The sequence below is a fragment of the Hippopotamus amphibius genome, chromosome 7, assembly GCF_030028045.1.
Source record: "Hippopotamus amphibius kiboko isolate mHipAmp2 chromosome 7, mHipAmp2.hap2, whole genome shotgun sequence".
NCBI lineage: Eukaryota > Metazoa > Chordata > Mammalia > Artiodactyla > Hippopotamidae > Hippopotamus > Hippopotamus amphibius.
In genome coordinates, this window is record NC_080192.1 from 85,898,642 (window position 1) to 85,922,430 (window position 23,789).

At 53.9% G+C, this 23,789-nt stretch overlaps 3 protein-coding genes and 1 long non-coding RNA gene across 10 annotated transcripts; 2 read left to right on the forward strand and 2 right to left on the reverse strand.

Annotated features, from left to right (window-relative positions):
• The first annotated feature begins 3,614 nt into the window (after positions 1-3,614).
• Positions 3,615-5,295, forward strand: LBX2 (ladybird homeobox 2). Its single transcript, XM_057743445.1, has 2 exons — positions 3,615-3,819; positions 4,879-5,295. The coding sequence occupies exons 1-2, from the start codon at positions 3,615-3,617 to the stop codon at positions 5,256-5,258; spliced, it is 585 nt and encodes a 194-aa protein (XP_057599428.1). The 3' UTR covers positions 5,259-5,295.
• A 3,331-nt stretch (positions 5,296-8,626) lies between these two features.
• Positions 8,627-16,516, reverse strand: TTC31 (tetratricopeptide repeat domain 31). Of its 6 annotated transcripts, XM_057743289.1 has the most exons (14): positions 16,345-16,516; positions 16,091-16,179; positions 13,190-13,292; positions 12,844-13,073; positions 12,585-12,668; positions 12,082-12,159; positions 11,909-12,016; positions 11,630-11,824; positions 11,260-11,311; positions 11,086-11,176; positions 10,842-10,983; positions 10,537-10,638; positions 9,934-10,351; positions 8,627-9,060 (listed from the first exon to the last, which is right to left on the reverse strand). In XM_057743289.1, the coding sequence occupies exons 1-13, from the start codon at positions 16,514-16,516 to the stop codon at positions 9,956-9,958; spliced, it is 1,842 nt and encodes a 613-aa protein (XP_057599272.1). In that variant the 3' UTR covers positions 8,627-9,060; positions 9,934-9,955. The 6 variants fall into 6 exon arrangements, with proteins under 6 accessions (XP_057599272.1, XP_057599274.1, XP_057599275.1 ...); XM_057743291.1 differs by having other exon boundaries at positions 8,627-10,351; positions 11,909-11,989; XM_057743292.1 differs by having other exon boundaries at positions 8,627-10,018.
• Positions 16,517-16,642: 126 nt separating this feature from the next.
• CCDC142 (coiled-coil domain containing 142) lies at positions 16,643-23,303 on the forward strand. The gene is made up of 9 exons (XM_057743287.1): positions 16,643-17,711; positions 18,009-18,095; positions 18,173-18,322; positions 18,451-18,581; positions 18,654-18,767; positions 21,484-21,598; positions 21,813-21,990; positions 22,115-22,314; positions 22,481-23,303. Exons 1-9 carry the CDS (start codon positions 16,643-16,645, stop codon positions 22,735-22,737), a joined length of 2,301 nt encoding a protein of 766 aa, XP_057599270.1. The 3' UTR covers positions 22,738-23,303.
• On the reverse strand, positions 19,412-23,763 carry LOC130857544 (uncharacterized). 2 transcript variants are annotated; one of them, XR_009054840.1, is made up of 3 exons: positions 23,625-23,763; positions 22,478-22,777; positions 19,412-21,193 (listed from the first exon to the last, which is right to left on the reverse strand). It is a non-coding gene; the product is annotated as an uncharacterized LOC130857544 (long non-coding RNA). The 2 variants fall into 2 exon arrangements; XR_009054839.1 differs by having other exon boundaries at positions 22,460-22,777.
• Between the last annotated feature and the right edge of the window lie 26 nt (positions 23,764-23,789).

Consider the following 23,789-nt stretch of genomic DNA (forward strand, 5'->3'; position numbering starts at 1 on the left):
GCCAGGGTGGAGGCGTCGGTCCTCACCCTTGCCCCTGATGCCCTTTCTCACCAAGCCCTTTTCGTGGTCCACACTCACCTGGGGAAGGGGAACCAAGATTTTCTCTTGCGTCTGACACAAAGGAGGACCGGTCCCTCTCAGCCTGGCCGGTATCTCCCAGGACTTGGGAATGGGCAGGGGTGAGGAGATAGGGAAAAGGGACTTACCTGGAACAATGAGTCTCAAGCGGTACACCAGCCTAGGGGAGTGGGGGAGTATCTGAGCATCCTGCGCTCCCCTACCCCAGCCTGCACACATGCACACACAGCCCCAGCCCCCCCCCACCCGCCCCACCCCCATCCCGTTGGCAGCAATTACGCAGAGCTTTTTGTGAGCCAGCATAAACGGCCTAAAAGAACTCACAGACCCGAGGCCCTAGAAGTAAGAAAACTAAAAATTTGTCTGAATCAGTTATATCTGCATTAACCTTTTCTGAAAGAGAAAACCATTGCAGAAGTGTGAGAGATGGATGGACTCCCCATCCCAATTCCTCTGCCTGGAGTTTCCTCCCTAAAACGCCAACTTCCCTCTCACTCTGATTAAGGGATTTTCCCTAAAGGGCAGTGGGGTTGGGGGGGTCATCTCTTGGGACTGCCCTCATGTCCTCAGCTGTCCATCACCCGAGAGGTTATTCTGCACCTCAGACCCTCCTTGTCCACCTCAGCCCCTCATCCTGCAGATTCCTTTACCCAGGCCTGCCCCAGATGTACTCCCTCTTCTTGGCATCCATATCTGCTCAACAAATGACCTTTACTCCCCTGGATTTCCCACCTCATGCATTTCTCTGAATTCTGTGAGTGTAAGGCGCAGGGGCGGGGGAGGGGGTGCGGGGGGCGGTGAGAAGGCATCCTTAAGTGGGAATGGAGGTGCCTTCTGGAGGGAAAGTGAGAAAGAGGGAATCTCTACCAGGGGAGGGAGCAAAGGACACCCAAATTTCTGAAGGGACCGTGGGAAGAATCCCTCGGAGAAGAGGGTTGGCAGGCAGCAATGTAGGCTCAAGTCCTTGGATGGTTCTGGGGCGGATGCAAGGAAAAGAGGGTTGGACCATGGGGGTGGGAGGTATGGTGGGAAGAGGTGCACTAGAGAGCAGCAGCACTGCCAAGCTAGGGTTGGGAGAGGCCTATCAGACAGCAGCCCCCTCCTCAGCCCAGAACCCAGGTTTAATCTCTTAATCTCCCTCATTAATCATTCTCCCTCCTCCTACCCGCCTTGAAGGATCTGGTTTCTCCCCAGCTCAGGTTCCAGGGGCTTTGCTGGGAAAAGTCCCCTCCTGTGGCCCCACGATTGTCTGGACAAGTCCCTGGCTGCTGGGATGACCTTAGCTGGGCTCTGCTGTCAACAGCTTTCTCTCTTTACTAGTCTTTCCTTCCCTCTCCTCCCCCAAACCACATCTGGGGACTGACCAACCCCATTGTCCAACCCCATTCCTAAGCCTGGTTGCAAAGGGGAGAAGGTTGGAGAGACAGAGGGGAGGAAAGCAAAGGCCCTTCAGGAGAGCTCCACACTGACACACAAGAGTAATTGAGAGCAGAAGAGATGACATAAAAACTACAAAGAAGATGCATGAGTGAAGGTCGGAGTGTCTGTTCAGTGACAGGCCTGGGACATAGGCTAGACGGTTCCTATAGCCTTCCGAGACCTTCTTTAATTGCAGATTAAGTGAAACCACCAGGATGGTTCAGAGGGCTGAGGCCTCCAGCTAGGAGGATCTCTCCTGGCCCTCCTCTGCCCACTACCATTAATAACCAGTGAACAAGGTCCTGGCATCTCAGCTGTCCACTGTCTGCTCTCTGACCCAAAAGTGGCCCACTGGGCTGAGTTTATTGCTTAGGCCACCATGAAGGTACTATATGTCTGTGTGTGTCTTAGGGGATGGGGGGTGTTATGGGAGCGAGCCCTTTACCAAGAAGACCCTTTGTTCCCTGTCAGAGCCTTAGGTTACATGAGGTTCCCTGACCCCCATTATTAAAGTCCTTCCTATCCTTGTCAAGAAGTCTTTGACCCAGGTGTCTTGGATCTCCCAAGCTCTGTTCAGGGCATCCCAACTGCAGGCTCCGCTTGCCTCAGAGAATAGACAGGTGGACTCAGAAGATCACTGCACAAATGGTGGGAAGTACAGAAGTCTACAGAGAAGGTGATATAATAGACAATCCAGGAGGGACTGGTCCACTTCTTCATGGCACTGTTCAAAAAAAAAGAAGAAGAAGAAGAAATCCATAGCAGCGAGTTCCTTAGGAGTGGTGAGTTCCTCGGGAGTGGTGGGACTTCTCTGCCTCTGGGATATGATATGTGAACAAAACACTTGCCCTGTTGGGCCTGCACTGGTGAGCAGTGCTGTCCCAGAGCTGCCTTCTTCCTACAAAGGAGGGCTGTGGTAATAAGGCCTGGACTTATTACCACAGGTGTGGGAGAGAAGAGAGAAAGACAGGACACAGATAAAATAAGAATGAATAGCCCAGGTCTTAGAATTTGCCCCTGGGTTGGTGGGGGTTCTGTCCCAGGATCTGACTGGGTAAATGAAGTCTGCCCTTCAAGACACTCTTCTATAGTGAGTAACCCTGATGCTCCTGGGCGGTGACCAGTGGCCACTCCCACTGTTGTAGATACTGGGTGGTTTCTGGGCCTCTCCAGCCTGAAGGACCCCTACTCCAACTTAATAAGAAGACAAAGACAGACAGACCGACTGATAGACGGAAAGAGTAACCAGAAGGCCCTCAGCAGAGGCCAGTCTTCACTGGCAAAGACTCCTCCTGGGCAGTTACACTAGCTCTGGTTTGCTGTGTCCTCTCTGCTGAGGCCCAGGTCTCCTGCCTCTTCTCCACGTGTTTTGACTTCCTCGGGGCCTCCCGTGGCGGGACAGCCTTGGGTCCAGCCAGGGAGCCGGCAGAGTCCACTCACCTGCACTTGCTTCCCCATGGCATCCCCGGTATTCCGGGTTACAGTCGCCCGGCCAGGTCCTTTCAAGTCTCAAGTCCCCCAGCCCCCCGCGCCGCGCTAATAACTTCCAGCCGCTGGACCTCTTTAAGAGCCTTCCGCAGGGATGCGGCCGGACGAGGGAGCCAGGTCGGGAGCCCGAGGTCCTTACTAGGTGAGACTGGGGATCCTAGCAATGTCAGGTCTGCTCTCCCTTCTCGGCATTTTGCAAATCCCCAGCCACTGGGGCCAGGGAAAGCAATTTTATTGCCGACGAGTTTATGAGCCAGAGCTGCGGCTAGGCGGGGAGTCTGTGGTACACAGAATCTGGGGGCCGCCCAGGAAGGGTCCAGCCCGAGTGCACAGGGCGGCGTCCGGCAGCGCTGAGCAGCCCTGCGGCCGGGCCTGGCGGGTTGTTCCGCCGGTTTCTCTCCGCACCTCCCCACTCTGTAGAAATACCGCTGCCGGGACGTCTACCAGCTCCAGACCCACCGCGGACCCGGGTTGGGGGGTGGGGGCGCAGGAGGAGGGGCGCTCGAGGCTCGGGCCCAGAGCGGGGGGCGGGTCCGAGGCTGGGGGCCCAGCTCGGGAGCCGCGCTGGGGCCCAGGCAGCTGCGGAGCCGAGCGCGGCGGGCGGCGGGACGGCCACAGCCCGGCTGGCCATGAGCTCGGGATCCGAGCCCCGGACACCCCGGACACCCTTCAGCATCGCAGACATCTTAGGCCCGCTCATGGTTCCCCGAGGATCCTCTGCGTCGCAGCTTCCAGAGTCGAACCAAGGTCCCACGTCGCCGCTGTGCGCGCTGGAGGAGCTGACTAGTAAAACTTTCCGCGGACTTGACGGGCACGCTCCGCAGCCCTCTGAAGGTATAGCGCCGGCGAGGTCGCGCACTGTGACTTGGCCTTCTCCCCATCTCTCTCCTCCGGGTTCTTGGTCTCGAACCTTCGTTCACCTTGGCCGCTACCCTAATCCGCACCCTGCCCTCCGCCCACGTGCCGGGGCTTGCCTCTCCCTCTCCTCCCCTCCCCTCCTTTAGTTCCCAGGCTCCGCGGCCGCTCCTGGAGGCCGCCACCGCCGAGGGGAAGGGCCAGTCTGTCGAGAACTGAGCGACCCGTGGGTCCGTTCGCTGTAGGTGGGGCAGTCGCGACAGAGAAAGGCCGGAGAAGAGACAAAAGGCCTCGCCCGGAGTCTGTAATTGAGTGAGCTAGGGCAAGGGAGGCACAGAAAGTGCTGGGAGGCGAGGTTCGGGCCTCTCCGGGTGACCAAGCTCCGCTCCAAGCCGCTCTCTTCTCGAAAGGGCGCAAGGAGCAGAAGGTCCTCGGAGCCGCAAGGGCCGCGGGACTCCGGACTCCGCCTTTCCTCGCCCTTTGTACCTCGACTCCCTCCCTTTTGGGCTCGAGGAGGGGGCGGCCGTGTCACCCAAAAAGAATAAGCCAAGAGTGTCCGACACCCATGAATCTAAAGAAGGGCACGATCCGGGTTCTCTTACACTCACCATGCCGGCTGACTGCCCCTCCTCTGACCATAGCCGGCCCGTGCCTCTGGTGCTGGCCCAGACCTGCAAGCCCTCTCCACCAGGGGCTCCGGACGGCCTCAAAGGCCCCGCCCGAGACCGCCCGACAGTGCATCAGTTCTCCTCTGGCTTGTCCCGTCCTCCTCCCACTTCCCCATCCCCGCAAGATACCCTCAGCCTCGCGCCTCCAGTACCCCAGTGGCCGGTTCCACGTTGTGCCCCACCTCCGGGCTGAAACACCACCCTTCCCCCCCACAAAGTTAGGGAAGGGGCCGCGGTTCGGGCTCGAGTCAGCCTTCTCGCTCCGCACCAACGCCCCCCTCGCTGGCTTGACCCCACCCCTTCTTCCCCCCCCCCCGACCGAAGCCTGATTCTCGCAGACTAGAGGCTGACCCCTGCCCTATCCCCCCAGGCCGCGCGGCCCGGGGCGCGCTGGGCCCGGCCGGCCGCAGACGGCGGAAGTCACGCACGGCGTTCACCGCGCAGCAGGTGCTGGAGCTGGAGCGGCGCTTCGTCTTCCAGAAGTACCTGGCACCGTCGGAGCGTGACGGGCTGGCGGCGAGGCTCGGCTTGGCCAACGCGCAGGTCGTCACGTGGTTCCAGAACCGGCGCGCCAAGCTCAAGCGCGACGTGGAGGAGATGCGCGCCGACCTGGCCTCGCTGCGCTCACTGTCCCCCGAAATCCAGTGCCGCCTCGCGCTGCCTGACGGCGCCCCAGGCCTCGGCCCTGGCCCTGCCCGGCCTGACTCTGGGCCCCACCTGTCAGACGAAGAGATACAGGTGGACGATTGAAGGCAAAGCCGCCTCCAGGGCTCTGGGGCGCTGGCCTCCGCGCCTCCGCGCCCTGTCCGGGTTCCGGGGTGAAGGGAGGGTGTCTACCCGGGCCCCTTCCTGCTCACAGTCCAGACGCCCACCTTTTCCAATTGTTGAGAATAAAGTCGAGGATTCTCCGCAGCACGCCTCAATCCTGGCGTCCAGAACAGTAAGAGCAAAATCTGCTGATTATTGCGAATATTCCATGCTTGGCACTATGCCGAGCGCTTTAAACCCGATGTTTCCTTTAACCCTCCTAACAACCCTATAGGGTAGGTGATATAATTATGCCCATTTTACAAAAGAAGAACCCCTAGGTCAGGATGTGGATCCAGGCATCCAATCAGCTTTCAGAGCTGGTACTTGTCAGCTTTCTGCCCTGGAGACTCGGTGATGAGGGGAAGGGCAAGGGACTCTGGTAGCTGCGAGCGCCTACCAGCTCCCCCACTGGCCGCCTTAGTTCCACAGCTCCACCCGCGTTTGATCAACCGTCACCTGGGAGACCTTGCACCTAACTAACAGACTGGCCCCAGAATGACAGCGTCCTGCCTGACTCTCCTTTTTCCCCACCCTGAGTTGTCATTTGTTAATAAGGTCCAGGCCCTTCTCTTTGCCCCCACCAAGAGAATGGTACGCTGAGACACAGGCAAAATGATGAGTGCTGTGAGAGGTGATGTACCCGTTTCTGGGACCTCCACCTCTACCCAGCACTTGGGCAGAAAATGTCACCACCAGGATGGTGGTGGTGGCGGGAGGGTGGGAAGGATTGGTCCTACCTGCTGAGGTAGAGCTTGGAGTACCTGACTGCCTGGTAGAGAGCCCAGCCCACCTCCTCCAGCAAACATTTCTGAGATCAGTTTCTAACACTGGTGATTAATCATCCGCCTGCATGTGATGGGGAGGGAAGAGGAGCATTCCCCACGATGCAGGTCTTCCCCCCATGCCCAGCCATCCATGCTCATCTTTAGGAGACCATGCTTAGGCTTGGTCTTCCTGCTTCCCCTCTCTTCCTATCAGTCCTTCCTCCCTCCTCAGACCTTCCCATGCTCAGTGCCACAATCCCACTCTCAGGATGCTCTGGGAATAATCCACCCAGCGTTCAAGGTGGTGGTGGTGGTGGGGTAGTCAGCTAGGGCCTCATTTGCAGGTAGAAGTCCCAGGAAAGGATAGTTCAGGGAGGTGAATAAGGCTGGAAAGCAGAAAGGAACCTGGCATTTTCAGACACAGTTCCAAGTGCTTTGCATGGATTAATCTTTACAATAAATCCCATGAGATGAAACTAATTTCATTTTAAGGATAAGGAGACTGAAATCACAGAAGCCCATGCTCATGTCATGAAGCTTGTAAGTGGTGGGGCTGGGACTAACTTGCTTGCTTGCCTGACTCAAGATCTCATGCTTTGGGCCACTGCAGGTTCTGCCCCTATTACTGTGACTGAATCTAACTGAAAGAAGTGTTCATGGAGAGGAGAGAAGGAAGGGCCAAAGGTAGGAATTTAGGCACTGTACTGTAGACGGAGCATGGTTCTTGGAGGTTTTAGGGAGGAGAGGTATGAGAGCAATATTTAGGGGAGGCTCATCTGGCTGCATGTGCAGGGTGTCTGGCACAGAACTGAGGAAGGAGTGTAGCTCTGGCCACTGCAAAACGTTAGAGCAGAATCAGGGCCAGACTTGGAGTGGGGAGGGAGGTTGTTATGAAACAGGAATCAGTGTAATTTCTCCAGTGACCAAAGATTGAAGGAGTCAGAGACAACCTTGAAACCCTGCACAACTGGAAGGAAAATGGCATCACTGACAGAAACGGATAATGACTACTAGTATACAGCTAAGAATCGGTCACCTACTATGTACAAAAAATATTCTTTGCACCTGTGCTGCCTCTACAGTACACATATGCAACACACAGAACCTCCCCTGGTTCCTGTTCAGGGTCCCTTCTGTATTCCCTTCATCCCCTTTTAAAGGCTGCGTCTCTGGAACCTTTAGATTGGGGTGACCAATTCATTCCCGTTTGCCCAGGGGTTTCCCAGCTCTAGCCCTGAAAGCTCCACACTCTTGGAAATCCTTCATTCCCAGGAAAACCAGGATGTTTGGTCATTCTGCTTCCCAGTCATGGGGACTCAGGTCAGGATGCTGGGTCAGCACTCTACCAGTTAGCAGTGTGAGTGTGGGACAAAGTGGAGGCAAGACGTCAGGAGTCCTATGGCTCTTGGGGAAGATTCAAGTCCAGGACCGTCTAAGAGGTACTGCGGTGGGGACATCTCTTTGAGGGGCTGGAAGAGCAAGGAGCAGCTCAGCCTGAAAGCAAAGATGCCACACAGTAGTGGTGGGTGGTGCTTCTTTGAGGAGCCAGGAGTCCTAGTGGAGTCCCCAAAGCATAAGTCCCACCTCCCTAGCCCCAGTCCAGAACAAGAGGGCCACATGGGCAGGCCTCTTATGGAGGCACTGTGATATAATCACCCCTTAAACAAACACAACCACCTCTACCGAACCTCGCCCCCACCTCCACCCCCAACTGGGCGTGAGCAAAGAACTCGCAGGGCAAATCATTCTAGTTCTGTCAAGTTAACTGGCTCTGAGCCATAACCCCCCTTTTATTAAAAAATAATTTATTTATTTATTGGCTGCATTGGGTCTTCGTTGCCGCACAAGGGCTTTCTCTAGTTGCGGAGGGCAGGAGCTATGTTCAGTGTGCAGGCTTCTCAATGCAGGAGTTTCTCTTGTTGAGGAGCACAGGCTCTAGGTACATGGGCTTCAGTAATTGTGGTTCACGAGCTCTAGAGCACAGGCTCAGTATTATGGCGCACGGGCTTCGTTGCTCTGTGGCATGTGGGATCTTCCCGGAGCAGGGATTGAGCCTGTGTCCCCTGCATTGGCAGGCGGATTCTTAAACACTGCACCACCAGGGAAGTCTGCCATAACCCTCCTCTACTTAAGGCTTCCTAAACTCTAGCTTAGTGCTGCCACCTCTTATAATCAAGCCTTGGATAAACAAAACTCAAACCTGTCCCACCAAAATGGCCTCCTAGATGGCTGTCTCCTCTGCTAGGTCCTAGAGCAGAGCTTCTCACATGTCAGGGTACCTTAGGATCACCTGGAGGGCTTATCGAAACACAAATTGTCAGGCCCCACTCTTTCAGTTTCTGATACAGAAGGTCTAGGCTGGGCCTGAGAATTTGCATTTGTAAGAAGTTCCCAGGTGACTGATGCTGCTGGCCCAGGGACCACGCTTGGAGAACCACAGTCCCATGAACTCTGTATTTTGTGAAATAAGCAGCAATTCACTCATACTCCTCTCTTCCCAGTGTCGGAATCATGAATATATAGCATAATTGCAGATAAAAATCAGTTTATTTAACACCCACGATGTACCAGGCTTTTGGTAAGTATTTTCTCACACTTTCAGTCTTCACAATAGCCCTGTGACATAGGGATTGCCCACATTTTACAGATGAGGAAACTGAAGCACAGGTGTAAAGAAATCTGCCTGAGGTGACCCAACTAGTAATAGCAGACTTCATTCTGTCACATAGTATTTAAGGGGCCTGCAACCATAAACAACAAAAAGAATTTGGGAAATCCTTATTAAATAAAGAGGTGTTTCAGTATCTCCTATCTCTAGGTGCAAATGGTGTTAAGACCCATAGGGCGTAAGAGTCATTTATCCTGATAAATAGTTCCTCTAGGAAATATGGTCTTGGAGGCCTGAAGATCCACATTTCAATGAGCTGAGGGTCCCAGGCAGAGCTAGGGAGGAACCAGCCAGGAGCAGCTGCCAGAATCTTAGAGGAGAAACCAGAAGGAGGTCATGATTCTTATACAGAAAGTAGAGAATTTTAGCCTTCTTTACAGGCAGTGATCCTGGATGGAAAAACTAAGTAAATTCACACAGGGGAAAGGCTAGTTACAATGCCCAGTGCTGAAGTGGAGAAAAAGTATGACCAAAGTAGCAGAAGGCTGGGTACCTGCTGAGGCCCCATCAGTGGGAGAGCCAACAGTGGGGGTATGTGGAGCTGTACAGGCTCTGCCAGCTCCAGGAAGGAGCTGGTAAGGGACTTCCCAAATGCAAACCCTTGGTGAATCTTCTAGCAGTGGGAAAAGGTGAGCGTCAGACCATTGGGCAAAGGAGAGGTCAGGATATGCATAGAAGTGTGGACAGAAAACAGGTCATGAAGAGCTGAGGCTTGAGAAAACAGGGCAAAAACTGGGATTACGAAGAAGTGAGCAACTGTCAAGCTGAAGGGCAAGGCTTGGGCCTCATTCATCAATTCATCACTGTGACCCCATTCCTGAGTGCAGAGCTCTGGCTGGTGAGTGAGCCCCCGAGAGCCAAGAAGCAGAGCAAGCCTCAAATGCCCCCACTGTCAGGTCTGTTACAGTCTGAAAACCTGAACTTTCATACAGATCCCTTCTTGAGCCTTGGGGGATTTTATTTTTCCTTACTGCTCCCAGAAGAAACCATCTGCTTATGAACCAAAGAGAGGCTATTTCAGTGGATGTAGGGTTCCTTTCTCTCATCAGAAGGTCTCTGTGGCAAGAGGCATGACTGCCAGGGGTATTCCCAAACACAGTTTTAGAGTACAGGTCTCAAAACGTGCAGTGAACTGCTACCATGCAGTGTTCTTCATCCCTGTGGGATGCACACACAGCCTTGCCTTATTAGGGACAGGTCCTCCTTCATCTGGTGTGAGGTAGATGCTGGGGCCCAAGTCCCAGGATGCCCCTGTCCTTTGAGGAGTCCTGGAGATGGAGAGGACAGGGTCTTCGGTTCTGAGTCTGGGGCAGGGGCCAGTTGGAGTGGCTCAGGTGATGTGGGGGATAACGCAAGGGTGGAGACTGAAGGCCAGGGGCCCTTGGAGCAGTGCTGCCAGGGGCCCTTGGAGCAGTGCTGCCAGGGGCCCTTGGAGCAGTGCTGCCAGGGGCCCTTGGAGCAGTGCTGCCAGGGGCCCTTGGAGCAGCGCTGCCAGGGCAACTGAGGGAGAGGAGGCCTGAAGGCCCCAGCTCAACATGGGAAAATGGATAGGGGAATCCAGTTAACAGAGGTGGCCCAGGGATTCCTCCTCGCTGGTCCTGCTGAGAAAGGACAAGGAGGGGCATGTGATATTCTTTCCAGCAGTGCTGGCCGTGCCCCCCTCATCCCATATATTCTTGCCATTCCCTTATCTGCCTGAGGCAGAAAGTAGCACCACTTGGTGTTGCAACCCCAGCCGGTTCTCTCTGTTCCCCCCTCATTATGAGAGTGGTCCTGGTCCCCTTACCAGAGTGAGCTGTAGAAGGCAGGAGCGGAGTTCCCAGGCTGCATCAGGCTGGGACCCACCTCTCAGAGTCTCCCAGAACACAGCAGCTGCCTCTTCAAAACGCTTTGGTACCAGAGGAGTTAGAAAGAGGAAAGCTTAGGTGTCAGTGGAGTCAAAGAACTTAAAACTGCCCCCTTTCCCAAACTGGCTCCAGCTCCTAGTACCGCTAACATTGTGACACTGTGGTAGTAGCTTAACTAGAAAATGTCAGTGTAGACCTGACCCTGCCCAAATTCCTCTTCTGCTTCCAATCTCACACCCATTACCTGCAGTCCCATCAAGGCCTTGCCTAGTCGGAAGAGGCCCCGGGGCCAGCCAGGCCGCAAAGTAAGGGCCACCTGGGCATCAGCCAGGGCCCACACTGGCTGACCCAGTCGTTCGTGGCAGAATGAGCGATTTCCAAATAACCTGATAAAGACAAAATGGCCAAAAGTCTGGATCCTCGGCACCTGGCCTTGCCCTAATATCCCATCACAGAAGCCACCCAGCCCCCCGCCCCCCACCACCTACCGGTGGTCCCGGGGGTTAAGCTTCAAGGCCTGGGTGAAGAGGACCACGGCCTTGTGGTAGAAACCATTTTCGGCAAAGCTGGTACCCAACTCTGGGGAGGAGAAAGGGTGGGAAGGTTCAGATGGGGCTATCCCAGGGAGAGATGGGTGAGGAAGGAGAGAGAAAGCATCTCACTTGCCAACTCCTGGCTCTGTTGTAAGGCAGCTGCCAGCAGTCCTGGAGATGCCTAGGAATGGGAAGCAAAGTCAAGCAGGACTCAAGGCCTCAGCCTCCCTAAATCCTATCCTTTGTTCAAATAGTTTGCATTAGGCAACTCATGTAATCCTCCTGACAGGTCTGTAAGATGGCATCAGCCCTACTTTCTTGCACCCTACCCTGGGTCAGGGTGACAGTGATGGAGCTTGATTCCAGGTCTCTTAATCCGAGGGCCAGAGAATTCCTTCTACTAGTCACTGCCCTTGACCCTTAGATCACATAACTTCCCAGAGCCCTCTGGCACCCCTTCTACTGGTTCCAGCCAAGGTTCTTCTGCCCGCCTCCTCACCTGTGCCTTACGACTCTGCCTGGGGCTCTCGTCTTTTGGAGTTCTTCCTTCCTCCTGCCTCATCTTCTCTTGGGGACCCAGGCTCCTGCCTTGGGGCTCCTGACTCAGTCCCTTTTCTCTGCGGGCACTGGGGGGCCAATCCCCAACCTTGCGCAAAGCCAGAGACACAAAGGTACTAGACAGATCCAGTGAGTCCTGTGAGCAGAAAGGAAAGTTAAGGAAGGGCAGGGAGAAAAGAGAGTGGGCAGAGACCATGAGGAGAAGGATGGGGGCTTCTACCTCTTCCTCACAACACTGTGCCTGAGCTGGGTTCCCAGAGCTGGATGGAGGGCTCCCATCCTCATCTGCGATGGCCTCAGCCTGGAGGGAAGGTGAGCAGACACAGAGCTGGGATCGCCTTGAGCCGCCTACTTTTCCAACCCCCACCTCCCGGCACACGGTGCTCTTAGTACCTGCCTGCAGACATTCGCATCGCACTCCCTGCCGCCGTCCTGCTCCAAGCGCTCCCTCCTCTTCCGGTCCTTTTGACGCTGTAGTAACAATGACAAGGAAGAGGAGGGTGTATTTTGAGCCCTAAACACCCACACACATACACACACACAATTTGTATCTTGAAACCGCTTCTTCATGTGGACGTATATAGTATATGCCGTGGTACTGGACTAAGAGTTTTGCATACACTATCTCATTTAATCCTTGCAGCTCTGTGACGTAGGTTTTGTTGTCATCCTCATTTTACAGGTGAAAAAGCAGATAAGACAGTCACCAGGCAGTCCTAGTAAGGAGGCAGATTCCAGCCCAGGTAGCATAGTGTGACTCCAGAACCACTGCACCAAATGGTCTCCAGGAGACCCTCCAGTCCCTGAGCCCCATGGGCCCCCTGGTCAACTTGAGTTCCCCTCCGTTGCCTCCCCCAAATCCCTCTGGGCTCCCACTCCTTCTGCCCTCCAGCTACCTTCTTCTTGAGTCGTTTCTTCTCTGCTTTCTGTTTCATGCGCTCCTCCTCAGCTACCAGCTCTTCAGCCAGGCGGTTGGCCTCCTGGAGGAGGAAGGACAGGTGACAGGAAAAGAGAGAGAATGAGAGAGAAAGTGAAAGGGAGGTAAGCAGTATGAAAGAATCTTGAAAAACCCAGATCAGGAGAAAAGATAGACATGGGAATATGGGGATTGGGAGAACTCTGGGGGAGGGTGAAGCCCCTTGCTGAGAGTCTCACCTCTTCAGTCAGCAGGAGTCTCTGCGGCATGGCCACCTGAAGCAGGTTGTCTGAATTGCTGAAACAGGATGCTGAGGCAGAAGGGCTTTGAGGGCAGGGTTTAGACTCTTGTGGAGGGTATAGGAAGGACTTTCGGAGACCACAGTAGGTGCCCAGTCTCTCAGCCTCCTTGCTCTTATCATTCTGTCCAGTAGTTTCCCCCTCATAACAGAAATGGTCCAGGAGGTAATCTGTCAGGAGGGAGAAAGAGAAGGGAAGGAAAGAACAAAAGAGAGAGGAGCACCTGAAAGCCAGCCCTCCCCAGGGTCCCCGCCTTGATCCCTGGGCCCGCCCGTGCACTCCCCACCATGGTGCCACAGCTGCAGCCGCCCGCTGCTCCCGTCCACACGGATCCGATGCAGGCCCTGTGGGTCATTCTCCACCAGCCGCCGAAGAAAATCCACTATGTCCTGGGAGGGGGAGGGGAGGGGAGGCTGGTGTTGTGGGGAGCTCTGAGAGAGAGCAAGGAGCTTGGCTGGGCTGACCCCTCCACCACAGCAACCACAAATCAGCCACCCAGCCTGGAAAACCATACTGGCCAACCTCTCCTGGCTCAGCACCTCACAGCATGCTGTTTCTGGCTTTCATGGCGTATCAGCTTCCTTCACTAACTCTCCTGCCTTCCCAAGGGCCGAGGGTGGCATTCAGTCCGGCCTTCTCCACCATTCTACCACTAGGTCAGCCACACTGACGCCCCTGAAACGGAGCCCTCTTACCTGCTCTTCCAGCTGTGCCGCTGCCACATCCTTGAACGTGAACACCCCCATATAATCCACCCTGGGGCTACTTCAATGCCTAAGTGGATGCCACAGTTCCTGGCTGGCCTCTTCCCTGCACTTTATCTGTTTCTCCCCAAAACCAAGCTCTCAGCAATTACTCCCCTACTCAAAATTTTCCAGTAATCCCTCACTGCCAGGGTCACAGGCAGGATTAAGTCTAGCCTGGGATTCAGAGCGTTCCAAAAAGCTCCCTGGCTGACCTTTCTAGTCCTCCCTTCCCATTCTCTCCCGCTGTCCTCCCTCTGCCACCAGGCTCCTTCCAGCCTTGGGGTCTTCCCCCAGCTGTCTTTGAATCCCTCCTGGCTCTGAGCTCCCTTCTCACCTCACCTTGCCTCACCTTGAAGATCGAGTTCAAAGTCCATCTCCCCCCAAAGCCTTCCCAGACCCTTTCATCTCCAAACAAGCTGCACTAACATAGGCTGTGTTATACAATTTAAAATCTGATTATTCATTGCTTTTTATTGCTCTCTTAATTTGTCAGGTAGCACAGAACTAGAGAGAACACTGCTGAAGCAGAGCTGCTTGCATCTCAGTTCTGGTTCTGCCACTGCCTGGCTGTTTGATTTTGGACAAGTCATTTAACCTCTCTGGACCTCAGCTTCCCCATTCACAAAATGAGGCAAGACTCTTCAAGGCTTGGCCTGAACACTCCGTGGTTCTAACGAGGACTGTTTCCTTAGTTAGTGTAAGCCATCTTTAAAACAAACAAACAAAAAGGACTGCCTTGACCTTCCATCTCTCCCCAAAACACAGTCTGTGCTACCTTCTTAATTCACTACCTGGCCACACATGATCTAGCCACCCTATCTCTTCATAAAATCATCTCCTTCCCTCTCGCCCTCCTCCAACTGCAGTGGTCTCCTTTGAAGTTTCTACAATGCACCAAGTGTGCGCCCACTTCAGGGCTTTTGTATTTGTTATTTCCTCTGCCTGGAATGCTCTTTCCCCAGTGAATGGCTCACTCCCTCATCCTCTTCAGATCCCTGCTTAAATCTTCTGAGGGAGGAATTCTCTGACCACTTCCTTTAAAAAGCAAAACCTCTTAATTCTACTCAGTGGTCCCTATCCTCCTTCTTGCTTTATTTTTCTTTGCACTTCTCATATTTGACATCCTATATTGTTTATTTGTTGACTGGCTGCCCCCCGCCCCCTCCCCCACTAGACACTTCTAATTCATTTGGATTTTTATCTGTTTGGTTTACTGCTTTCTTCCCAGTGCCTAAAACTGTGTTGAGTACATAGCTGGTGCTCAATAAGTGTATGCTGAATGCACAAAGGCAGAGAGATGGGTGAGGAGGCTATTGTAATAGAGATGCAGTCAGCAGCTGTGCCTGAAGAACCCTGTGTGATCCAGTGAGTTTGGACTTTGTCCTGTTAGTGATGGAAGTGGATCTAACCTGGAGGGTGAAATGCTAAATTAAATAGTACTGGGGAAAGAGATGAGTCTAGGGGTGAAATGTTTAGTTAGCAGGTCATTAGAACTGTTCAGGCCAGAAAAATGAGTTCTTGAACTAAGGTAGTGGCAGCAGAAGCAGGAATGAAAATAATGGCTTTGATCCAAGAGACACTTCAGAAGTAGGTTTTGTGACTGACTACGCAGGTAAAGGAAAAGGGAGGAATATGTAGAATAAATTCTCAGATTTCTGAATTAAGCAACTGGATAGAAGTTTGTGTTATTAACCAAGATTAAGATTAGAGGAAACAATGAATTTGCAAAGATGATGAATTAACCTCTGGACTTGCTGAGTTTGGTTTTATAGGTAACAAGGAAGCAGTTGGAAGTTTAGTTTCTCAGTGCTCCCAAATCTGATCCTGTCCCTCCTTCGATAATCCTACCACCTACTTCAGGACATCCAAACGCATGTGCCAGACAAGGACTTTCAAGCCACTTGCTGCCCTCTTTCTCGCCTCTTCTCTCAAACCCACAACTAAGGTCTCACTTCAGTGAAGTTCTCTTAACGTGTCCTTTCTTTAGTGTCTTTGCTCACACTGTTCCCTCTCTTCATAATATCTTTCCCCAAGCAACTCCTACCCACTCCCCAATCCTCAACTAAGAGACCCTCCTCTGCCCGATCCCGCTCACTTCAAGCATTTATCACCAGTGAGTCGTCCCCAGCCCCCCACCCTCCCTCCACTTGCCTTGCGCTGCTTGGCAGTAGGGCCCACAGTTACGCCTCTCCAAAGCCCTGGGGGAGCCCCGCGAGGCGCCGGGCCGGGCGGGGCTCAACACAGAAGGCTGAAAACAGGCGTGACCAGAATGAACACTGAACAAGGCGGAAGGGCAGCTAAGAGTTTAGTTTTTTTTGGCCATGCCGGGTGGCTTGCGAGATCTCAGTTCCCCAACCAGGGATTGAACCCAAACCACGGCAAGGAGAGCGCTGAGTCCTAACCACTGGACTACCAGGGAATTCCCACGGAGTCCTTTTTACCTCGTCGCCGTAGTCCTCAGGACCGAATTCCTTGCAGAGTTTGGGGACAGCAGCGACCCCCAGCGGGCAGCCGGGCCGCAGAGGACAGTCTAAAGGAAAAGAAGGCGGCGGCGCGTCAGCCGACTTCGGGGTAGAGGAGCCGACGCCCTCAGCCCAGCGCCCACCACGTAAGGCACAAAATCCTACTGAAAACAGATCCAGTGGGGCTGCCCCAGCCCTCCTGGACCCCCTCCGGTCCTGCCTCACCTACTTACCTAGCTTGACCAGCCCCGCTGTCTTAGGAATCCTCGCCATCCCCGCCAACAGTGACCCGAAAGTGAAAGATAGTCTGGCATTTGCTATCGGCCAAGGGCGGAGTGGGACAGAGTAGGCAGCCATCTTTGTTGGGGGCAGAAGCCTCTGGTTACGGAGCGCGAGAGAGTCCATGACTGTCCCCGCGGTTCCGGGGCAAGAGCTGATGGCTCTGGGGATGGGGCGGAGCCGCGGCTGCGGCGGGCGTTGGGCAGTGCGGGGAGGTGGGGATCGTTAGGTTCGTCCCGCACACGCTGTCCCATGGCCCAAGCGTCTCGCTCTGGTGGCCTTCTGCCTCCGCTGGCTACCGTGCCGCCGTTGCGGGCTCAGCCCGGGGGCGCTGAGGAGGAGCAGTGGCAGAGAAAGCAGGCGGGCGCTCTCCGCGGGAACGTTCGTGGCTGGCCGGGGCTGCCGGTTGCCCGGAACATCCCCTGCCTGGACCCACGGCCCGGCGGAGCTCCGAGGGGGCAGCCGTGGTGGGCGGCGCCGGCGGACGCAGGAGAGCACCGGGAGGCTGGCGCTGTGGACTGGGGGCCGGAGCCGGCCGCCGGCGGCCCGATCCCTCCAGCGCTGCAGCGTCTACGGGCCGTGTTGCTGCGGCTGCACCGCGAGCGGGAGCAGCTCCTCCAAGCCCGAGACTGCGCCCGCCGCCTACAGGCGGCCGTGCGCCTCCTAAGGACCCGGAGTCCCGGCGCTCCATCCCCCGGCCACAGCCTCTTGCCTCAGTTGTGCCGCGACCTGCTGCCGCACGCTTCTGGAGGGGCGGTCCTGCGAAGCGGCTTTCTGGAAACACACGAGCCGCTGCTCCTGGCACGCTCCGTCGGACTAGCCGCCCAGTGCCTGGATGCTACTATCGAGATGCAGCTTCAGGCTCTGGGCCGGGCGCCCGCCAGCCCGGGTCTGTCGTCCCAACTCGCCGACCTGCTGCTGGCACTTCCCGCCTACCATCAGCTGCAGGGAAAAACCTTGAGCCACGTCCCAGGAGCAGCGCGCCCTTATCCCCCGGCTCGTGTGCTCCGCCACCTGACGGGGGAGCGGGGTTTCCAGGTGGCAGGTTGGCTGGATGTGGCGCTCAGGGGATCCGGCTTGAGGGACCAGCTCCGCAGGCGGTGCCAAGAGGAGCGGGAGCTGCTGTCAGGGCTACTGGGCCTGATGGGGGCCGTGACGGGTTCAGCCAGCAGTGGACTGGGGCTTGGAGGGGCTGGAGCCCTGTGGAGCCAGTACTGGACCATGCTGTGGGCAGCCTGTGCTCAGAGTCTGGACCTAAGTCTAGGACCCTGGAGGGATCCCAGGGCAGCGGCACAAAAGCTGAGTCAGGCACTGGGTCAGGGTGAGTGATGGGCCTGGGTGGGCGTTTGGGAAGGCTGGGGACTTTTTCTTCTGTATTCACCTCACTCACCTGCCACCTGCCTACAAAAGCAGGCCCTTTAAAATGAACATCCCCCACCCCACCCCACTCCACCCGCAGAGGTTCAGGCTATAGCTTCTGGGCTTTCAAGGCGAAGTTTTGCTTTCCATTACAGCCTTGAGTCTTGGGGGAAGCCTCCCCTCGTCCCGCATCATTGAGTAGGGGTAGTGTTGGGGAAAAGAGACCCTGTTTTCAGGTTGCAATCATTTTTCCCACTAGCATCGCTGCCTCAGGAGTGTGAGAAGGAGCTGGCTTCTATGTGTCACAACCTAATTCATCAGTCTCTCACCTGGAACTGGGATCAAGGTGAGAAGGAAGGGACAATGGCAGTGACATAAGCCCAACTGCCCCTTCCTTATCAAACCATACCGCTTCATCTTCAGGCTTCTGCCAGGCCTTGGGATCTGCTAGTGGAAATCCGAGCAGCCTTCCCTCATCTGCTCATACCACTGAACTTCTGCAACAGCTCTTCCCTCCTCTCTTGGAAGCCCTTCGAGAACCCAGGTCAGGACTGCTCCTCTGCTGGCCTCCAGGTGAGACAAAGTACTTGGATAACAGAACAGTTGAGGATATCCCCTTTATTCCTTATTCTGTTCTGAAGCTTGACTCCTCCCAAAGGTGTTCCATGGCCCTTCAGATACTCTGTCCCTCCTCTCCCCAGGTCCTGCCCCCCTTGCCCTGGGGCTCTGTACCCTGCAGACCACTTTGCTTTGGTTTTGGAGCAGAACTCAGCAGCATCTGGCAGCATGGGCCCCAGGTTCCTTCCTGCTCCTGATCCAGAAGGATTTACCTGTGAGTAGCTAGGGAATGGGGAGGGGAGCATCCTGGGCTGGGCTCAGGCCTCAATCCTTGTTTCTGCCAAAGCCTCTATTGCATGAGGCAGAAGCTTTGTCTAGCCTGGCCTCAGAGGAAAGCTTGGCCCTGGAGGTGGAGCAGCAGCTGGGCCTGGAGATCCAGAAGCTGACTGCACAGATCCAGGTAAGGAGTGCTGGCAACCTGACAGGGGCCAGCTTTGGGGTCGGTGGGGTGGTTGTGGTGGTGGTAGAACAACTCAGTGCCTTGGAATCGCCACTAAATTTCTTTTCCTGCTCTTCACTTTTTGTCTTCTCTTTATTATGGGAAATTTCAAAAAAATACAAAAGTAGAGAGAAGAGTATAATGGACCCAATATTTGTACCACTGAGGCTTTACTAATGATCAACTCATGGTCAATTTTATTTCAGTTATATATCACACCCCCACCTCCCATGTCAGGCTCCCAGGCTCTCATTTTGTGAGGTTAACAGCCACTGATGATTGATGATCACTGTCTATATCCATTATTTCATTAGAGGGTGCGAGGTGGTGACATTCCAGTTCTATCATTCCTTCTTCATTATTGGATTGGATTACTCTTATAAAGTGAAACTTCCCCTTATAAATTGTCTGGTTACTGTGAGGTATATTTTGTAGGAAAAAAGCAAGATAAATGATTGACTTTTTCCTTTTATTTACTACTTTTTGATACAATGTTTCTCCTCTTTTCTCAAAGTATAATTGTATTTTTATTAAAACTGAAATATTATTTTAGAAGGCTTCTAATGAAAAAATAGCACTTTCATTGCCCCCCCCCCCCCCCCCCCGCCAATTTCTGATCCCTGTTCCACAGTGGTAACTTTTATCCACTCTTGGCTGTTTCTTCTAATATTTTCTTATTTTCTTCTAAACTTATGAATGAAACTATTATACTTCTATTTTAGTTTTTCCCCCTTTTACACAGTATCTGTTCCTACTATGGATGATGTATCTCCGCTTTTTGTATTCTGTTCCTGCCCAAATGTCTCCTCTTTGCTCTGAATAGGGGCATGGCTGTACAGTTCAGTCCCTGTCCCTCTGCTCCTTTTCTCTCTGCATTCTACAGTGCCTTGGTGCTGTGGATCCCCACAGTTTTGCGCTAATGCACCATTTGCATCTGCCTTTTGGGCATTTCTATCTCAATTTACTGCTGCCTCTTTCAACTCAACATGTCCCAGAACAGGGTCTTCATGAGTAGGGTGGATAGTAATGGTTGTGGGAGCTCTGGGGAGGGAAGGCCTTGGTGGGCACATGGTAACAGAAGCTCCTTACAGGGTCTATGGCTGCAGCTGGTGGCTGGGCAGCCTCAGAGAAGCAGCAGGGGTTACTGGAGGTGGGTAGTTCATAGTTCCTTGGGGGAGTAGTGGGGAGATGGCCTGACCAAAGCAGAAGCTCCGTGTGTGTGTGTGTGTGTGTGTGTGTACATGAGTATACACTCACCCTCCCATGCGTGTTTCAAGGGTGGGGGTGGAGGATTGTGGAGGAGTAGGTTGTCATCAAGTTGTGGAGGGCATTGAAACCAGCCCACAGGTTTTGGACTTTATCTCATAAGTGTTAGGGAGCCATTGTAAAAGCAGGAGGGAAATAGTGAAGACAGTGATAGAGTTTAATACAGCTATAGCAGTGAGGATACAAGGGAGGTAGGGAGACATAATATGGGAAGGTTCCAGCTCTTGGTAGTTGTGGTGAGAACAGAGCAAAAGGGGCAGGGACAGTGTGCTCACCATGTGAACCAAACGCTGTCCCAAGCAGTTTCATGCCTTGCTCCTCTGCCTGGTGAATGCACTGCTGGGTGTCTGCTCTGGGCATTCCACCACATACAGCACTGGGATGAAAAAGAAGAATCTGATGTGAGTTTTCTCCTCAGCTGGACTGAAATGTCCCATAGAAAAAAATGTCCTATAGTGTGACTTTGTATTTCCTGAGTGTTGAGTGCAAGATTTCCTAACAAATGTCAGTTGACAAAAGAAGAATTCCTTTGTCACATATAAGGAAGAAGGGGGGTGGCGTTTGGGATAAGAGAAAAAGAGTTTGGATTTAGAGAGGCTGCGGTCACGATATGTATCAGGAGCCACATGAGCTCTCCCCCACCAAGTCTGGCCCCGCCAGGTCCCTTCCTTTCTTCAGGCTCTTGGGCATACAGTCACCTTTTCCTTAGACCTGCCACTACACATCCCACTTCTTGGGATTCTTCTCCAAGATGGGCTGTAGAGACCCTTCTTTTTTGCTGTCCTCTCTCCCTCCAAAAACAAAACCTATCACACCAAAGAAACCAATCACATGAGCCTTTTCTCGCTTTGTGGGTTATGATGCTCTGGAGAAATGGAAATGGCCATAAAGAACATTCAGTGTGAAGACATTCCAAAGGTTCCTGAATCTCAGAAAGTTATATTCATAGCTGCTGGTCTACACACAGTTCTTGCCTTCCTTTTATAGGTGATAGAAGATGGTACAATTCCCTTTTCTTTCTTCAGCCTCTGCCTGTCTGCAGATCACGCAGCCCTCTAGCGTCTGCTTTTGAACAGTGGTGGTGGTGAGGCTGTCTCCCTCTTTTTTTGCTATTGACGTTCCTGTGGAATAAAGTTAACCGGGAGGATTTTCATCCTCTGAACCAAGCTGAGGAGAGCAGGGTAATCTTAGGGCAGTTGTCCATAATCTTTTCTCGGTCCAGACCTTTTGGAAAATCCAATAAAAGCGATAGCATCTCTCCTCAGAAGGTGCCCAAGTGCATACAGTTATGCATACAATTCTGTCCTGGGGCTTTATGGATGCCAGGTTAAACACCTCAGATTTAGAAGAGCGTATAACTTGACAAGTCCCTCACAGATAAGCCGCTTTTACTCTCTCCTTATCCCCACAGCTCCTACCTGAAGAGTCACTAAATCTCTTTTTTCAAGAATGTCATAAACAAGCCACACAGGATTTCGAACTCCACATGCCACGGGGTCGGTACTGGCGGCATCGTCTCTGTCCTGGTAACTCCTCATCCCAGCATTCCCTTCCAGGCTTCCCAGGGGGTAACAGTGTCCCGGCCCCTCCAAATCATGGCTCCACTCCTGTCTCCATCCTGTCCTCACCTTCTGTGTCCCCTCATCCTGAAATCCTACCCCCTTCCCCCAAAATGCTCCACTGGGGGGTTGATGGATCCCCCTAGCCTCATACCCTGTCCTTTCTGTTCTCTCACTCCAGAACTTCCCAGCATTGCTAGTGACTATGCTCAGTTGGTGGTTCGCAGGGTATTGGAGCCTGTGTTGCAAGGATTGCAAGGACTGCCACCCCAAGCGCAGGCCCCTGCCCTCAGCCAGGCACTGACTGCCATCCTGGGTGCCTGGCTTGACCACATCCTCACCCATGGGATCCGGTTCAGGTGGGGAGAAAAGGAGGCAGTGGCAGGGAGATGAATGAAACTGAAAAAAGGGAGGGGATGGGTGGGGTAGAGCAGCTTGGAGAGGCAGGAGGGTCAGATGGCCACACTGAACCTTGGCCTTCAGCCTGCAGGGGGCGCTGCAGCTCAGACGAGACTTTGGAGTGATCAGGGAGTTGCTGGAGGAGGAGCAGTGGGGCCTGTCCCCAGAACTTCGTCAGACTCTGTTCATGCTCAGCATCTTCCAGCGGCTGGACGGGGCCCTGCTGTGTCTGTTGCAGCAGCCCCTGCCCAAGACTCAAGTCCACAGAGGGCCTCCCTGTTGCTGTGAGTCACTCTCCCTCCCCAACTCCAGGCTTTCTTCCTCTTTTCACCCCTAGCTCATTACTTTATGTGCCCCATCCCCCATCCTCATCATTGATCTGGCTTCAGCATCCCCCACCCCTACCCCCCACCCCCACCAGCCACTTACCTTCCACTCCTGCCTTACCAGGTGCATGTAATGAGGTCCAGAGCATGGAATTGCCCAGCAGCAGCCTCAACAGCCTGGAGAGCTTGGAGCCCCCTCTCCGGCCTGGAGCACTCCCAACCCAGACAGCTCAGCTACTAAGCACACTGTGGGGAGGAGGACCTAGCCCTGAGGCTTACATGGTAGGAAATCAGCAGGCCTGGCTTGCCCTGAGGCAGCACCAGCATCCCCGCAGGCACTTACCTTTTCTTTCCTGCCTGGGGACCAGTTCTGAATCCTAAGGACCCTCATCAGAAGCCAGTCAGAATTCCCCATCTCTGTCTGAAAAAGCCCAGACATATAGAAATGCATATTAAAAAAGTCTAATTGGGAGCTTGGAAGAAAGCATACCTGAGAACCACAAGATACACAGAGCCTGGACTTAAAAAGCTAAGAATCCAAGATCACTCCAGTGCCTGGAATCTAGAGTAAAGGGCATAACCACAGCTTGAAACCTGGAGGTCAGCATCCTTGGGAGGCTCGGGCTCAGTTCCCCATCAGTGAAGACATCTCAGGGCCAGACACCAGCAATAAGGGCTAGACGCTGGGAGTAAGGCTTTAGGATTGGAACCCAGGGGAAAGGGAAAAAGAGAAAGCAATAGAAAGCAGGGAGCCTAGATGCCACTTCCTCTTAAGTCCTGGGAGCCAGGCTAAACAGAGATAGGTCAGGACTACAAAGTTAATTCATCACGAACCACAGAGGTGGAACAGGAATTTCTATGCCTAAATCAGTCCCACAGCCTGTACTGTATGAGTACCCTGTACTCCCCTCCCCGTTACTATTTTTAGTCATTTAAGAATTTTGGACTGTAGGGCCTTCACGTGTAAGCTTAGCTACTCCAGAGTTCCACATGTTTAATCTTAAATTACCTGAGTGGAGTTCACCCTCTGGTAGGTTAATAATCCCTGCCGTGGTAGTGCCCTTTCCTTGGAAGGGACCAGCACTTAAGACGGTGTTAACCTAGATCTGGCAGAGCAGGATACAGAGGGGGAAAGGCTGTCGAAGACGTGTTATCGGAGGCAGGTGCAAAAGGCTTTTGCACTGTTTATGTATTGTCTTCGCTGTGGTACAAGAGGGCTATTAATGACAGGTAGTGTTTAGTGACCGCGTACTTTGGGCCCCCCATACCCTGTGCCGAAACCATCTGTCTCCTTCCTGGCCTTGCTCCTCTTCTCGACCGGGGAGCCCAGGGCGGAGGCTTCGGGACCAGCACCACCGACGTAGCGGAGAATCCGCACTAAGCAGAGGTCGGGGAACTGCGGCAGTGTGCGGCGGCTCACAGCCTCTGGCATC